Below are 15,942 nucleotides of genomic sequence, written 5' to 3'. Positions count from 1 at the left end.
GGCTTGGCCCATGGCAGCATCTCTTCTGCTGTTTAATAGTTTAAAGTCATAGGTGCAACTGGTGACACAGTTGGACCACACCAAGGAGACTGGCTCTCTCAAGCTCTCTTTTTCCCTATCAAGTGTTCTGTAGCAAGAGCCTGCCCAACCCTCTACAGAAAACTGCCACTTCAGGCACAAGGGTGTCAATCCTCTAGAATTCAAAGAAACAGGCTGCATTTGTCGAGCTAAATTATCTCTTTATTAGGAAAGCACCAACACCACATTCTTCGAAATTACTGGAATTTTATTTGCCTCAGGCTTATGACTTGCAACCAAAGACATTGTGCAAAGAAAGCAAAGATTAAGTACACTTTAGGGAGAAGGAGACGATACACATTGGTAACATAGGAGATCAGGGTGACAAAAGAAGCCATCCAATACACTATATAGATTGCAATATTCAATAGCGCTTTCAACAAAACTTTTTTAAAAATCAAGAGCAAAAAAATTAAGCAATGTTTACAGTAGACACAAATCTTATACAATTCAAAAAGCTTTTGTTCAGATCATAGAGCATAAAATGGAAAAATGTATATGCAGGTGAAATCTAACTACTGTACATTTATCACCTATTAAAGTTGCTTATATGTACCACAGTGTAAAAAAACAATACCGAACAAATAAAAACCTTGAAAATTGCCTGATGAAAAATAAAATAACCAGTGGCTTTTAATGGCTTCTCCTGGTTATCAGTGCTACAAAAGACAAAAATCTTCTCATCTGAACAGGTGATAAAACCAGGCACAATCAAACCGTTACCAAATTAGACCCACCCATAGAAATATACTATCCACCCACATATTTTCCATCAAAAGCTTTTTTGTTTGTTTCAATCTTTGAATCTTTGAGGCCCATTTGGTCACAATATGTTACAAATATTTGTGTATGTGTGTTTTTTTTTTTTACACCATGATATCATATGTTTGTCTGGCACTATCCTAAAGCTAGTTTATAGACGATGATGATATAGAAACAACCCAGTGCCTATATGACAAAATGAACTCACTGGGTAGAAATGAGACAGGGGAGGAAGGAATTCAGTTCTACCAAGGAAAAACGTCCATATTGATCACTCATCATCCGTCCCACTTCCTTCTGACTGTTCCTACAAGTAAAAATAAGATAAAATGAAGTAACATCACATGCAAGAAAAAGAATACATAAAACAAAACAAACCATCAAGAGGCCATTAGGAAAAAAATGACATTTTGGAAACAACCCGCCAAATCTCTTTCCGTGGAAGGACAGAAACACATTAAAGAGGCATCGACAGCCTCGAAGCTGAGAAGTTTTTCTTACTGAAAACCCCAAAGCAAAGCCCACCCTCTAAGCTGGTGTTTGTGCCCTTTCACTTCGGCTTGAAAGGTTTATGGCTAATACTTTCTCTTTTTCAGTCCTAGGTTTTAGAAAATTCATGGGAGAAAAAAAAATACCCTGCATTTGATATCTCCTAAAGAAAATACAGTATTTTAAATGTATTTGAAAATGTTTGCATCAAGGGTTAAGGCTGGGGTGAGATCATAATTCTGAAATTTTACCAAAATGGTAATGTGTTAAAGGAAAATCAAACTAGCACATACACAAAAAGGGAAATTTATCTTTCCAGAAAGCAAAGAATGTGGGTGCCAGGAAGCCATCTTCTGGAAAGTAAATGGATGAAATGAAGGGTATTTCAAAAGGCAAGGTATTAGGAGCTTCTGCCCACTCTTCTACCTTGCTGCCCAGTCAGGCATAGCACACTAGACTGAATTATTCTACTTGGGTCCGCATCCCACCTCTGCTATGTGATCTGTAGCAAAACACACATAACCTAACTATTTCTGTAACATGTTTTTTGAGAGTGACATCTATCTCATGATGCTGACATCAGTATTTAATATGCTACCACACAGTGAGGTACCTATATTACAAGGCCTGGCTCAATAGATGCTCACTGCATTTTTCAAATATTAAAAATAACACCCCTAGGTACTTAAAAAAGTCATTTGACTTTTTACACGGTCCCTTAAGTAGCAACTCGAGCCAGTAACTCTGACGTCATATCACTTTTTCTCATTCTTCTATCTAATCTACTGCTATGTACCAGGCGCTATGCTGGGTGTGATGGATATAAAATATTAACTGGCTATGGGGAAAACCATATTTATAAGCAAGCATGTGGGAAGATTAAAAAGGGGGAAAAGAGAGTTTGATTTAGTAGTTTTTCATTTTTGAAGACTATTAAAAAAGCAATAAACAAAGCCCCCAATTCTTTGTTCTAAATCATACAGCTCCATTCACATCCCTCAATAATGAAATCTCACTAAATCCTGACATTTCCACTCCTAGGTAATAAAGTGAAAAGGCTGAAGGGGCATGGAAATGCAAGAGGCCAGCGAGCAGTGGAGAGGGCGCCTCCACCTTCAGTCCCAGTCAGCTACACTTACACGTTCATCCTGCTCCTCATCGCTGTCAAAATCGCTCACTACAGGTTTGGCTTTTCCTCGATTTGGCCTTTTCTTGCCTTTTCCTTTGTCCCGGCCTTTCTCATCTTTTTTATTGAGCTTAATTTTCACCTTGACTGATTTTGCTAAAACCAAAGCAAATGAAATAGATAGCAATGAGTAATCACAAGGGAGGTATCTGTATAGGTGATAAGACTATCACCAACCTACAGACAACACAAACATCCCGGAGTGCCCAGAACATTCCTGGATTATGCCTGTTCTGTGTGGTTCTGTCTAGTCAGCGATCCCTTCCACTTGCCAACCTGTCTCCCTTTGGAAGGTAAATGATATAGTCACAGGCAACAAGAGGGACCGAGGTCCCATGGAGGACAGCGGGGCTGGGTCCTTTACCTGTCTCCCAATGGCTGACCAAGGATAATGAGGGGAAGAGTTTCCTATTTTGTGGAGGTGTTTGGGCAATCATTTAATAGAACTTTTACATTAAAAATATAGTTTTTTAAAGGCCAATAATTTTACTACGTAGATAACTCCAGTTGACTTAAAAAGAAAATTCAAATAGTTCAATAACATTTTTAACATAAAGGTACAAAATGGAAAGTAAAAAGAAAACACTTTTGAATGCCTCCTTTCCCCCATTCCTAGTTTCTCTCCCTACAACTCTCTTTCTGGTAATTATTTCCAGGAAAACAAATGTTTATGTCCATACCTGCAAGTACATCCATTCTTCTCTCTCTGTCTCTCTCTCTGTGTGTATGTATAATTCTACATATTCTATAAAAGTCTTTATAGAATATAAAGAATTCAAGTATGTGTATATACACACATATGTACTTGAATTCTTTAAATAGTTATCTCAAAGGGATCTTTATACACATCCATATTCTACACTTGACTGTTTACTCACATATGCGGGATATTTATAGGTAAAGGCTCATACATACCTGTCTAATTCTTCTAAATACCTGAAAATTTTCCATCGTATGGTATACTATAATTTACTTAATCAGTCTCATATGATGAGGGCTGAAGTTTCCTGCTTTTTTTGTGTGTGTGCGCCAGTATAAACAAAGCTGCTGTGAACCTATTTCAATGTATCTTGGCAGAATTTGAGGGAGGTATGGTGGACATGTCCATATGGTAAATTTCTAACAGTGCTCTGCCAGATTAGCCTTCAGAAAGATCGCACCCATTTCCACCTTCACAAGACTATTCTGGGGATACAAGTGAAAACACTTGGAAGAGTTCAAGGTACAATATCATAAATATAGGTACCTCTCCCAAGGAACAAAGACCATCAAAGACAATCTGCTCCACGGTAGCTATTTGGGATAGATATCCATAGAATACCATTTTTGGTATTTGATGATGAAGGCACTGAAAATGTGGGTCTCTCATTCAAGCCAGCTTTGCTAGACTCTACCATGTCTGGTGGGTCTCAAGGCATCTAGAAATAGATGTCATAGAGGGAATCCTAGTTCCAGAAGGAATCTTGGAGAGGAGAATGTTCCAGACTTCTTTTGTGAAGTAGAGGGACCCACAAAATATTTCCAAAACTAAAATCTCCCACAGAAACATAAGCTAACAGAAGAGATGAGAGCTGTGCTGTTTTGTACTCAAGTGTGGTGGTAGCATTTGCCTTTCCTCCATCCCAAACGGGCCAAAGGCTGGCAAATCCTAGTACACAAAATAGTACTCCTAGCCAAGCCTTCTATCTATTATACCCAATGTCTGCTGCTTAACAAGCAATGAGGTGGGGCCCTTTGCTTTCGGTGGGGTAACTTAGGACAAGAAGAAGAGACTGGAGATGAAAAAGCCTATCTATTAATGCAAATGGAAAGATGTGGGATATCTAAAGAAATAGATGCCAGAAGCCAGCCATAATGGGCATTTCTAAACAATGTGGAAAGGCAAAGTGAAATACGTCCATTTATCCAGGTGTGGGCTCTCCCTGACACAGGAGTACAGAAAATGAACAGGAAGAAGACGGGCAACAGGGGTAAGAAAATGTATCCTTGAGAGCATAATCTAAATGCGCTTTCGAGTGTGGTGCACTCTAATGCTGTCAGGCATGCGTCAGTGGATATGTTTCTCCAAAAAACCCACCTGACAGACTATGGACAAGCAGGTTAATAAACTGGACCATTAGGTGAGCCCTGTAAACAGCTTCCTAAGGTTTTATGATACAACCATATGCACCTATGAAAAGTTCTAGCTACCAAGTGTGGTGGGTAGAATATTGTCTCCTCACAAGATGTCCATATCCTAATCCCAGAATCTTTGAATATGTTATATTACATGGCCAAAGGGATTATAGGTTGTTAATTGTCTGACCTTGAGATGGGGAAATTATTGTGGATTATCGAGGTGGGCCCGATCTAATCACCTGCATCCTTAAAAGTGGAAGAGAGATTCATGGAGACACAACATGAGAAGGACTGTACCTGTCATTGCTGGCTTTACAGTTGAAGCAAGGGGTGGAGGTGTGGGGAGGGGGGAGCAATGAGCTAAAGAACACTGTTGGGAACAGCCTTCCACTGGCAGCCAGCAAGCAAGTGGGAACTTTGCTTTTACAAACACAGGAAATTGGACTCTGCTAAGAACCAGGATGAACAAGGAAATGGGATGCCCATCTAGAGCATCCAGAAAGGAACGCAGGATGCTGACATACTGATCTTAGTCCAGGGAGACTCATGCTGAATCTGTGACCCACAGAACCATGAGGTAATAAGTGTGTGTTGTATTAAAGACACTAAGTTTGTGGTAATTTGTTATAGCAGCAAGAGAAAATTAATATACCAAGGCTTGAGAAATTAAATTGATAGATGGGGTAAGAGAGCAGCTCTTTGAAGAGATTAGAAATTTGGCTCTAAAATAATGAAATATATAGCTAAGATAGATGATGCAGATGTATTCAAATGCTAGAACAAAGGAATAACTACATGAATTTGGGAAAGTTTAAATTCATAAAAGGCAGAATCACTAACTAGATATTGAGAGACCAGAAAAGGATGTTGGGAAAGAGTCACTTATGGATGTTGAGGGCAAGAATGGAAACTCCATTCTCTGTGGCAATGTGTATGCATCACATACATTTTACATCTTTTCAATAATCTATGGGTAAAATGCTCAGGACAGCATTATTGGGAAACAGCCTGATGAACAGAGTATAATTAACACGTTTTAGTACATTCCTTAATGTTAATATATAATATACATGTTAATATATGTTGCTGTAAAAAAACCCTCATTGCCATGGAGAGTGTTCATAGTAAGTATAAAAATCATGGCACAAAACAGTGTGCTACGTTTTTATAAACAAATTTATGTATAGAAAAAAATTGAAGGTAACTTCTCAAAATATTACAAGTATGTTGAGATACAGAATTACACATTTTTTACCTTTGAAAATCTATTTTCCAAGTCATCTGTAGAAACCTAATAATTTTTTAAAAGCATGTCTATACTTTTTTGTTTTGGAGACAGAGTCTCACTCTGTTGCCCAGGCTGGAGTACAGTGACATGATCTCAGCTCACTCCAACCTCTGCTTTCTGGGTTCAAGCGATTGTCCTGCCTCAGTCTCCCAAGTAGCTGGGACTACAGGTGCCCGCCACCACACCTTGCTAATTTTTGTATTTTTAGTAAAGATGAAGTTTCACCATGTTGATCAGGCTGGTCTCAAACTCCTGACTTCAAGTGATCCACCCGCCTCAGCCTCCCGAGTGCTGGGATTACAGGCGTGAGACACCAGGCCTGGCTTATAGTAGCCCATAACTACTAGGTTTTATTACTTTGAGTAGTACAGGGTGAAGACACACATAGGAAAGAAGAAATTTTATAGTTTTTAAATATTTGTTTTTTTGGTAGGGTTTTGCTCTGTTGCCCAGGCTGGAGGGCAGTGGTGTGATCATTGCTCACTGCAGCCTTGAACTCCTAGACTAAGCGATCCTCCTGCCTCAGCCTCCTGAGTAGCTGGGACTATAGACATGTGCCACCACACTTGGCTATTTCTTTTTATAAAAATTTTTGTAGAGATAGGGTCTTGCTATGTTATCCAGGTTGGTCTTGAACTCCTAGCCTCAAGTTATCCTTCTACCTCAGCCTCCCAAAGTGCTTGGATTATAGTTGTGAGCCACTATGCCCTAATAAGAAATTTTCGACTTCTGACAGCACCCTTAACCTTTGGAATATTTGGGTTATCAGTCAGGGCTGGAACTAGGGTAAAACAACGGAGGCACTCACCTTGGGTGTAAAATTGAAGGGAGTACCAAACCCCAGTAATCAACTAATATCCTAAAAGGTGATATTTTAAAAACCCAAATTAATGCCCCCCCCAAATCCATGATACACAAAATATCAACATTTTAAATAAAGACAGTACCCTGTCATCACCCCTCTTCCCCTGGCAAAAAAAAAAAATTCTATGCAAAATTCACAGTTCCAACTCAGTTTGACAATTATTTTCTAAAGCTGTGATTCTCAAAGTGTGGTCCTTGGCCCAACATCGTCAGTTCCCCTGGGAATTTGCCAGAAATGTGGACTCTCAGGCCCCACCACAGGCTACTGGATCAAACACTGACATACTCTTCAAGCCCTCCAGGTTTTAGAACCACTATGGTAAAGAATAGAAGATAGGTGGCATTAACAGCAGTATTCAAAGGCAACATTCAGAAAGTGTTTGCAGGTCAGGTGTGGTGGCTTGCACCTGTAATCCCAGTACTTTGGGAGGCCAAGGTGGGTGGATCACTTGAGACCAGCCTGGCCAACATGGTGACACCCCATCTCTACTAAAAATATAAAAATTAGCCAGATGTCATGGCACATGCCTGTAATCCCAGCTACTCAGGAGGCTGAGGCAGGAGAATCACTTGAACCCGGGAGGTGGAGGTTGCAGTCAGCTAAGATCATGCCACTGCATTTCAGCCTCAGTGACAGAGTAAGACCCTGTCTCAAAAAACTAAGCAAGCAAACAGTGTTTGCTACAGAGCCCAGCCTATGCTAAACATTTTACATGCTTGGAGGTCATTTTTAGGACCTCAGTTTTACAGATGAGAAAACTGAGCATGAGCAGGGTTAAGTACATGGCCCCCGGTTGCCCAGCAAGGACAAAGTGGACTAAGGGCTCCCATCCAGATCTGCCCCACTCTCAAGTCTCTTCTGCGAGCATTTGCGGAGACAGCTATGCAAGTGAGGAGCAGCAAAGATGCAGAGCACCCGAATGTCTGGGCTTACCCTCCGACTCTGACTCTTCCTCCTCTTCCTCCTCCTCCTCTTCATTGCTTTCATCCTCACTCTCTTCCTCTTTGGCAATTTTCTGCCGGGCACTCTTAAACACTGACTGTAAAACGATGGAGTCTTCATAGATCTAAATAGTCAAAGGGGTATCAGTTAAAACTGCAAGCTGAGGGCCTAAGATTTAAAATGGCAGTGAACCCCTCCTTATGCAACACACAAGCTTACTTTACATGAATCTTAGTAGAAATGTCACCGTTAGCTTTTATGCCCACATGAAAACCCAAGAGCAAAATGCCACGCCCAAATACAGACATACAAATTCATATACAAAGTCCAAATGCAGTTGAAATTATTTAAAAGTGCATGGATGCTTAGAGGAGAAGAGTAGATAAAATATCCTCATATTGGACAACAAAAACGGTATTTTTAAAAACCACATTTCTTATTTGGATTGTTCTACCAAATACTGTGGTAAGACAGTGGTAAAGCAATCTTCTTTAAAATGCAAAGCCCCTAGCAAGTAGGGGCTATTCCTTATTACTGAGTTTATCATTAGCAGCCAATACTCATCCAATTAACACTTTATTTTTAATGGATACACCTATCTGAGCATGGCCCTGGGTAGGTGCTGAAAGATAAAAGTTCAAAAATGGTCCTTTTCCTAAAAAAAAATTGAAAATAACTACCCTATGATCCATAAGCCCCACTTCTGGGTATATAAAGAATCACAAGAGGGGTCTTGAAAAGACATTAGCACACCCATGTTCCTAGCAGCAGCATTCACAATAGCCAAGAGGTGGAGGCAACCCACGGGCCTATCGACGAGTACGTGGATAAGCAGGTGTGGGCTATGCATTTAATGGAATACTATTCAGTCTTTAAAAGGAAGGAAATCCTGTAACATGGATTACACTGGAGAATATTATGCTAAGTCCATAAGTGCATAAGCCAGTCACAAAAAGACAAGTACTCTATGATTCTACTTATATGAAGTATCTAAAATAGGCAAATTCATAGAAACAGACAGTGCCACGGTGGTTGCCAGGGGCTGGGGGAAGGAAGAGATAAGAGTTATTAATAGGCACACCGTTTCAGAGTTGCAAGACAACAAAGTTCTAAAGATTTGTTGATTATGATAAATTTTGTTATGTCTTTTTATCACAATTTTTTAAAAATTTAAAAGGAAAATAAAACAAGCCCTGCTCTTTAGGAACATATTCCTTTTATTGTAAAGAAGACCTACACGTTCAAAAGAGTGACCGGGCAAATTGTGGTATGCACCAAATGAACAATATAGGCAGTGAGTATGACTATGGCAGAACAAAAGACCCACGAGAGAGACACAGGATGGGACCATCAGGGCAGAATTTGCCAGAGGCATCAGAGTTGAGCTGGATCTTAAAGGTGAGAAGAATTCCTTCAGCAGTGAGAAAGGAGAGGGGCTTTTTAGAAAAGGAAAACAAGTGAGAAAGATGAGGAGGCAAGAATACAAGAGATGCATCTGGGGTTGTATTGATGTCAATTTCCTGGTTAAGATATTGTCCTGGGCCAAGTGTGGTACTCAACGCCTGTAATCCCAGCACTTTAGGAGGCTGAGGTGGGCTGATCACGAGGTCAGGAGTTCAAGACCAGCCTGGCCAACATGGTGAAAGCCCATCTCTACTAAAAGAAAATACAAAAATTAGCCAGACATGGTAGTGCATGCCTTAATCCCAGCTTCTCGGGAGGCTGAGGCAGGAGAATCACTTGAATCTGAGAGGAGGAGGCTGCAGTGAGTCAAGATGGCACCACTGCATTCCAGCCTGGGCAACAGAGTGAGACTCCATCTCAAAAAAAAAAAAGAAGATGTTTCCATCTTGAGAAGTAAAAGGTACACAGAATCTCTCTGATCTTAAAGAGTAAAAGAAATGTAACTGGAGAAGCAGGTGATTATGGTATCAGTCTGAACGGACTATGGGCTGTTTAGGTTGAGGAGCAGCAGATGAAGCCAAAGACTTATATTAGACTTCTGCAAGCAGTCTACAGAGATAAATTCGTTCTTTGGGGAACCTCAAAGCTTGGGAAAGGGGCAGTAAATGAACAGGATAGGAAGGTGGCTAGAGAAAGACAAACTAGCGTCCAGATGGCCCGGGGGAGAAACCAGTCAAGAGGCCACTTAACACCTCATTTCAGTTGTGACAGTGAGACTGAAAACAGATAGGAAGGTTGTAGAAAAAAGGACTGGATGTATATCATAATAATGCCATATTGACATAAAGAATCCAAATATCTATCCAGAGACTAAAATAAACTGTCATTCACAAAACCTTTGTTGATTCTTCTACTTTCTATGTCCTGGCTTCCAGCTTAACTTTCCTTGGAGAGTGCCTTGAGTAACAGAAGGCTTGCTTTCAAGACCTCCTGTTTTGGTCAAGATACTACTGCTATTAACTTAGAAATTGTTTAGGTCTGTTCAAGGCACATTCTGAAGATTTCTATATTCTCCTGTTTGATGACTGAAATTGATGTGCAGGCTTAAGGAATTTAAAGGTGGTTTGATATTGCATTGGTTGAGGGGTACATCTTTGTCTTTTTCTTTCTTCTTCATGGGTCTGAAGGCACCAGGCCAGACATACAGACAGGAAAAAATTCCTACAAAATGTGACAGTAATTGAGGTGTTATTAAAGTGCCCTCCCCTTGGTTATTTTAATAAATTCAGATCATTTATATACTCTTAGACTTGTTAACTATGGAGAAGGGGAGTAAAGAGAATTGCAATTGGGCTGATAAAAAAGATTAAAAAGCAATTAGAGGCAGTGTTTATTTTTTTCCTATAGTTTGTTTTGTCTTACATTCTAGTAGTTTCAGCTCCTGATGCAAGAGTACAATCGGAAAAATAAATGTAAATATAATCAAATATACAATCTCCAAAAAAGCAAAAATGCTACTGCCAGCCTTTCAGCATTACCTTCAATGATTTACTTGAATCCCTCCTCTAATCAGAATATAAGCTTTGAGGCCCAGCACAGTGGTGCACACCTGTAATCCCAGCATTTTGGGAGGCCGAGGTGGGCAGATCACCTGAGGTCAGGAGTTCGAGACCAGCCTGGCCAACATGGTGAAATTCCATCTCTACTAAAAATACAAAAATCAGCCAGGCATGGTGGTGGGTGCCTGTAATCCCAGGTACTTGGGAGGCCGAGAGCAGAAGAATGGCTTGAACCCGGGAGGCGGAGGTTGCAATGAGCCGAGAAGGCACCACTGTACTCCAGCCTGGGAGACAGAGTGAAATTCTGCCTCAAAAAAGGAAAGAAAAAAAAAAAAAAGAATATAGGCTTTGAAGAGAAGTGTGAGTAGGCACTAGCACAGCTGTGGTACAAAGGTAATTTGAAGATGTCAAAGCCTCTATTTTCTTACATAGGTGGCAAGGAACATAGGTTTTTAGTTATTTTTCTTCTGCCACTAGCAATGATTCAAAAGGTAGAAAATGAATTATTTTACTTAAAAAGAACATGGGCACATTTACAGTTAAGAACTTTTAGACAACTGAAGACAGACCTGGGATCCTTCCAGGTTGAATGTCTGAGCGTTGTGACAGAGAAGCATGACATCCTTCTCCAGGTCGCCCAGGCTCCGGTACTTATGATTACGAATCCTTTCCTAATGGAAATTTTAGAGAAGATGGAGAAAACAAAGAGGGAGAGGAAAATTCAGCAATCATTACTCAGTTACCAAAGCCTGATTTTCCCTCTGTCTTCACAGCATAAAGCCCTGCCAGGGCTGTGGGACTGCACAACCCCAGGAGGCGCCATTCACCAAGTCCACCCTCCCACTGTCATTCCTTTTGCCAACGAGGAGCATATGACGGGAAATAAGAAGAGCAAAAATGTGGGCGGGGGGAGCAGGGAGCCTGAAAGGTCTTCAATAAAATGCAATATAACATGAGCTCTCAACGTGATTAAGTAACATTCACAGAAAAGCACAAGGACATCCCAACCTTTCCCGTGGCGAGGCCTGGGTGGGCATCAGTGGTGGTCAGCTCCAACTACAACCATTTCAATGAATTTACACTGCTCCTTTAATTTACTTGAAGAATAAAGTTGGTAAACAAAATATCTACCTTTATTTTTTTGAAATCCACTGGCTTTCTAATTAATTCATAGTATTCTGGTAATTCTTTCCTTGAAGGTAACTGAATGAAGACTTCACTGAGCTGTCGCCCTGAACTGTAGGATGGGTGAAACAAACAAAAACAAACCACATCAAACACTACTGAGGAAAGGTTTTATTTTTATTTCAGAAAATGTCAACAAAGCAAATTATATTCCATGCATATAGATATGGAGCTTTTTAAGTCAGGAAAAATCCCACAACTGTACTGCAGATTAATGTCCCTTGTGCTAATTTCAAAATCACAGTAAAACACAATTTGGTCCCCACTTCTGTCACACATACGATATGGAAAATCTACTGTGGATTTCCCTTTCAGAGCAAATATCTCTCTTTATTTTGATAGAAATATTTAAAATATCCTTGTTAGCTAAAAATTTCATTTCTGAATGAATTGGTAAATATATATGTGTGTGTGTATATACATATAAACACTTTATTTCCATACTCCTTTGTTTTCAAATTCACATAGTATTTAGAAAGTAACTCAAAATATGTTAGAATATACTCTGGAGATTCAAGTGAAAGGCTTTTGTATGTACCTAGTGACTGACCATCTTCTTGGTCTTATTCCTTTTAGGGTATTTTACATACTGTAAACCACATATACCTTTATTATTATTTGCCAGAGGAACCCCTTCATCTTGCCTAACTGCCCTTCTATGTGTGTGCAGCAATTTAGGTGAAAGAAGAACATGTTTCGCAAGTGTGGATGCTTCACGTTTCTGGGATTAGTGCTATACCCTCCCCCCCAAATTCATGGTAGGTTTATTTGAAAGCAGGTTTAACAGCAACCAATGCTTAGCATTTTTGTAATTTTCAAACACAGGCTACAAAGCAATATGAGCTTTTAACATCACTTACTGTTGGAAGCAGATGTGGTTAAAGGCACAAAGAAATTCACAATTTAGGTTCAAGATCCTAATATCTGATTTGGCCTACCCAGATCAATAACAGCTTGTGGTGTGTGATACAGTCATTTTTCACAAAAATCTCACTCCCCTTATGATGCCATCTCTACTTCCTTTGTGAAGCCAGAAATATCAAAAAATAATCATAAATCCCTGCCATGAAAATTTCAGAAGGTGATTCTAGGAGCTTGTGAGAATACTAGAAGGCAGTGGCAAAGCATCAGTGACAATATGCTGTTTTAATCCATAGTCCCAGTTGTATAATTAAAAAGTAATCATAATGACAGTTATCATAAAAAAGGCATGCGCAGTAACTCAAACGGTTGCTTAGCAACCAGCAGGAAAAATGCTGAAGTGCAAAGGGGCCTGCATAAATTAACCGAAAATCCTCTGTCAAAGAGATGGGCTAGTTTTTCTGCTACACTGGGTCACTGTTGTTTTATTTTTTTAATACACATATGGGCCTCATAAATATGAAAATCAGGGGTGAACACAAGAGGTTTAAGAAGATTGCATTTTACTCAGGAATTGGATTTTTGGGTCACTGTGGCAAGAACCAAGGTGTTCTCTCACCCTCTCAACCACCTCTACCCCTCGCATCTCTTCCAGGATCTCTTCCAGGTTGAGAAATGCATTCATACTTCCCTAACTTATGCCAAATAGTATATGGCAAAAACTATTTTATTTACCATCACCTTCAACACAGGGCCACAATTTCTGGTCTGTTCTTTTTCTACCATTGTGAGATTTATACACCCAAACATTTTACCTGTTTGAAAAGGTGCATATGAAATGCAATGACAGTAATTTGTAGATATGAATTGTTCAGTTTCTATGAGCAACTTGTTTAAAATTAGCATTCTCTATAACCTAGCAGCAACCCAAAAGTCAGATCTCTTTGTAACTGCGGATTTAACACCTGACCCTCCCTCAATGACATCTTCATGGTGTCATCTTCTACATTGCCAACAGATGGTGTCATTTGTCTATTGATGGATTACAGGCACATCTTTGTACACCTGTGATGGACATACTCTTAATTTCAACTGTGTTACTGGTGAAATAAGAAATAAGCAGTTTGGACCAGTAGTGCAACAAAGCTCTAAGGGGTAAAATGGCTAAAACAATCTTGGTGTTACATCTCTGTCTTCAGTAAGGCCCTGAAAATTCTAAACCCCATAAGGAGACAAGTCCCGAGTTCTCTATGCTCATAAAGAGAGCTGAATGCTCTCAGACTTGGGGTCAATACTGTACAATGAGGAATAAACACGTTTATTCTGTTTAAAAAATAAAGGCTCACTGGACTTAATACACCTATTCCACTTTCTTTTCTCTTCCACAGAATAAAGGACAAAGGAAGACCCAGAAGTTATCTATGGAAGACTTCATGGGACTATGTTGTTTCCATCATCATTGAAATATCTCAGAGTCTGGCTTCCAAAGCCCTCCAGGATATGTCCTCATTCTCTAAAAACCCAGCTGGTACCACCAACCTTCTAGTCAGGAGAGTCTCTCCTGTGTACCCCCAACTTTCATGGCCAATCCCCTCTTTATGACCCATTCCAGGTCTCTAGGCCTGACCTCTCTCTTCTCTGTGGTTTTTTCTCTTCTTCAAATATTTCCTTATTCATCCGGGATCAAGAACCCATTGTCCATAAAAATGGAGGAAATTCTCCTAAGTATCAACTCCACTTACTCTCAGTCCCCTCATTGCTCAGAACCTAATTCTTCCATGTGTGCTACTGTTTCTCTCCTCCCCACAGGGTGGGGATTGCTTACAGACATCAAACTCATCCCCCTCCCTCCCAGAGCAAGGGCTTGGACGGCCAGCTTTGGCAGACAAAGCCAGGAGGTCCTGGGCAGTACCTAGCTTCCACGTCACCTACAGAATGTATTGGGGTAGCACGAACACTTGCTAATTTATTTTTTCCTAAATTACAGGTTAAACAAAAGTAAACAAACAAAAAAGGAACTGAAGCAGCCTGATAGTTTTGAATTCTTGTCATTTCTTTCTCTAATTTGAGCTGAGCAAGGGCTTTTTAAATATACCTTTTCAAATGTGGTAGTTTTCTATGCACCCTCCCACCCTCGGCCAGAAAGTTGCTTTTTTCCTTTTTAAGTACAGAACAATGGTCTAATTGTACCATGGTGTTTACAGAAGGTGTTCTGTTTCTGTTAAAATGTGTATCCTATCCCAAGGTGTTTTCCATTATGTCATTTTACACAATTTAAGGCCTAAATATAAATTGTTACTTGGAAAGTGCACTACTTCCCAGACAAAAATGAGACCCCCTCCCCAAGACCACTGATGGCCTGTGACATCAGATGGATTTTACATAATGATCTACCTCAGACCAGCAAGTATGGCTCTGATAAGACATGGGGTACGTGCGGGAGAGGTACAACCTGAAATACAAGTTTAAAGGCACTCACTGGTCTTACATTTCACAGGTGCTTGTGGACAAGTACCTCTCCTCGCCATGGAAGTGAACAGACACAACGACGTGGCCATGATACCATAGAGCACGAGATGGAAAAGCGCCACATACCACTGTGCACCAAGTGGTAGTTTGAACTCCTGTATGCATGGCTTATTATACACACGCTACTGAGATTTAATTCGTTATGCTTCATCTGGCAACCGGTTTTTTTCTCATTACCTCCACAAACCAAAAGGCATTTTTCTCATGACTTCCACAAACCAAAACTGTAATTCCACATCTATACTATGACTCTGAACTGGTGACTGCATACATTATAAACTTTACATAAATGTCAGCTTAATTTTGATTATATTTTAAGCTTAGAGACATGCTGAAGGCTGATACGCTAGTTAAGAAATCTACTTCTGGCCGGGCGCGGTGGCTCACGCCTGTAATCCCAGCACTTTGGGAGGCGGAGGCGGGTGGATTATCTGAGGTCGGGAGTTCGAGACCAGCCTGACCAACACGGAGAAACCCCTTCTCTACTAAAAATACAAAATGAGCTGGGCGTGGTGGCGCATGCCTGTAATTTCAGCTACTCAGGAAGGCTAAGGCAGGAGAATCGCTTGAACCTGGGAGGCAGAGGCTGTGGTGAGCTGAGATCACACCACTGCCCTCCAGCCTGGGCAACAAGAGCGAAACTCGGTCTCAAAAAAAAAAAAAAAAAAGAAAAGAA

General features: G+C 40.3%; 1 protein-coding gene and 1 long non-coding RNA gene across 15 annotated transcripts in view; one reads left to right on the top strand and one right to left on the bottom strand.

Annotated features, from left to right (window-relative positions):
• Positions 1-218: 218 nt before the first annotated feature.
• LOC105491813 (SWI/SNF related BAF chromatin remodeling complex subunit ATPase 2) overlaps positions 219-15,942 on the bottom strand; it is a 207,934-nt gene continuing 192,210 nt past the window's right edge. For 11 of the 12 annotated variants that reach the window (XM_071077732.1, XM_071077729.1, XM_071077734.1 and 8 more), the window contains 5 exons: positions 11,823-11,928; positions 11,261-11,362; positions 7,720-7,852; positions 2,469-2,611; positions 219-1,147 (listed from right to left, as the gene is read on the bottom strand). In XM_071077732.1, coding sequence (XP_070933833.1) covers positions 1,112-1,147; positions 2,469-2,611; positions 7,720-7,852; positions 11,261-11,362; positions 11,823-11,928 — 520 coding nt within the window. In that variant the 3' untranslated portion in view covers positions 219-1,111. The remainder of the gene's footprint in view (positions 1,148-2,468; positions 2,612-7,719; positions 7,853-11,260; positions 11,363-11,822; positions 11,929-15,942) is intronic. The other variant, XM_071077735.1, reaches the window with a different exon arrangement.
• LOC105491812 (uncharacterized) lies at positions 4,107-14,623 on the top strand. 3 transcript variants are annotated; one of them, XR_011612511.1, is made up of 5 exons: positions 4,107-4,239; positions 4,425-4,485; positions 5,069-5,210; positions 12,547-12,634; positions 14,126-14,623. It is a non-coding gene; the product is annotated as an uncharacterized lncRNA (long non-coding RNA). The 3 variants fall into 3 exon arrangements; XR_011612510.1 differs by having other exon boundaries at positions 4,425-4,635; XR_003020422.2 differs by lacking the exon at positions 4,107-4,239 and having other exon boundaries at positions 4,341-4,485.

The sequence above is a fragment of the Macaca nemestrina genome, chromosome 14, assembly GCF_043159975.1.
Source record: "Macaca nemestrina isolate mMacNem1 chromosome 14, mMacNem.hap1, whole genome shotgun sequence".
NCBI lineage: Eukaryota > Metazoa > Chordata > Mammalia > Primates > Cercopithecidae > Macaca > Macaca nemestrina.
Note: the sequence above shows the minus strand (reverse complement) of the source record. Positions and strands in the feature narration are given on the sequence as shown.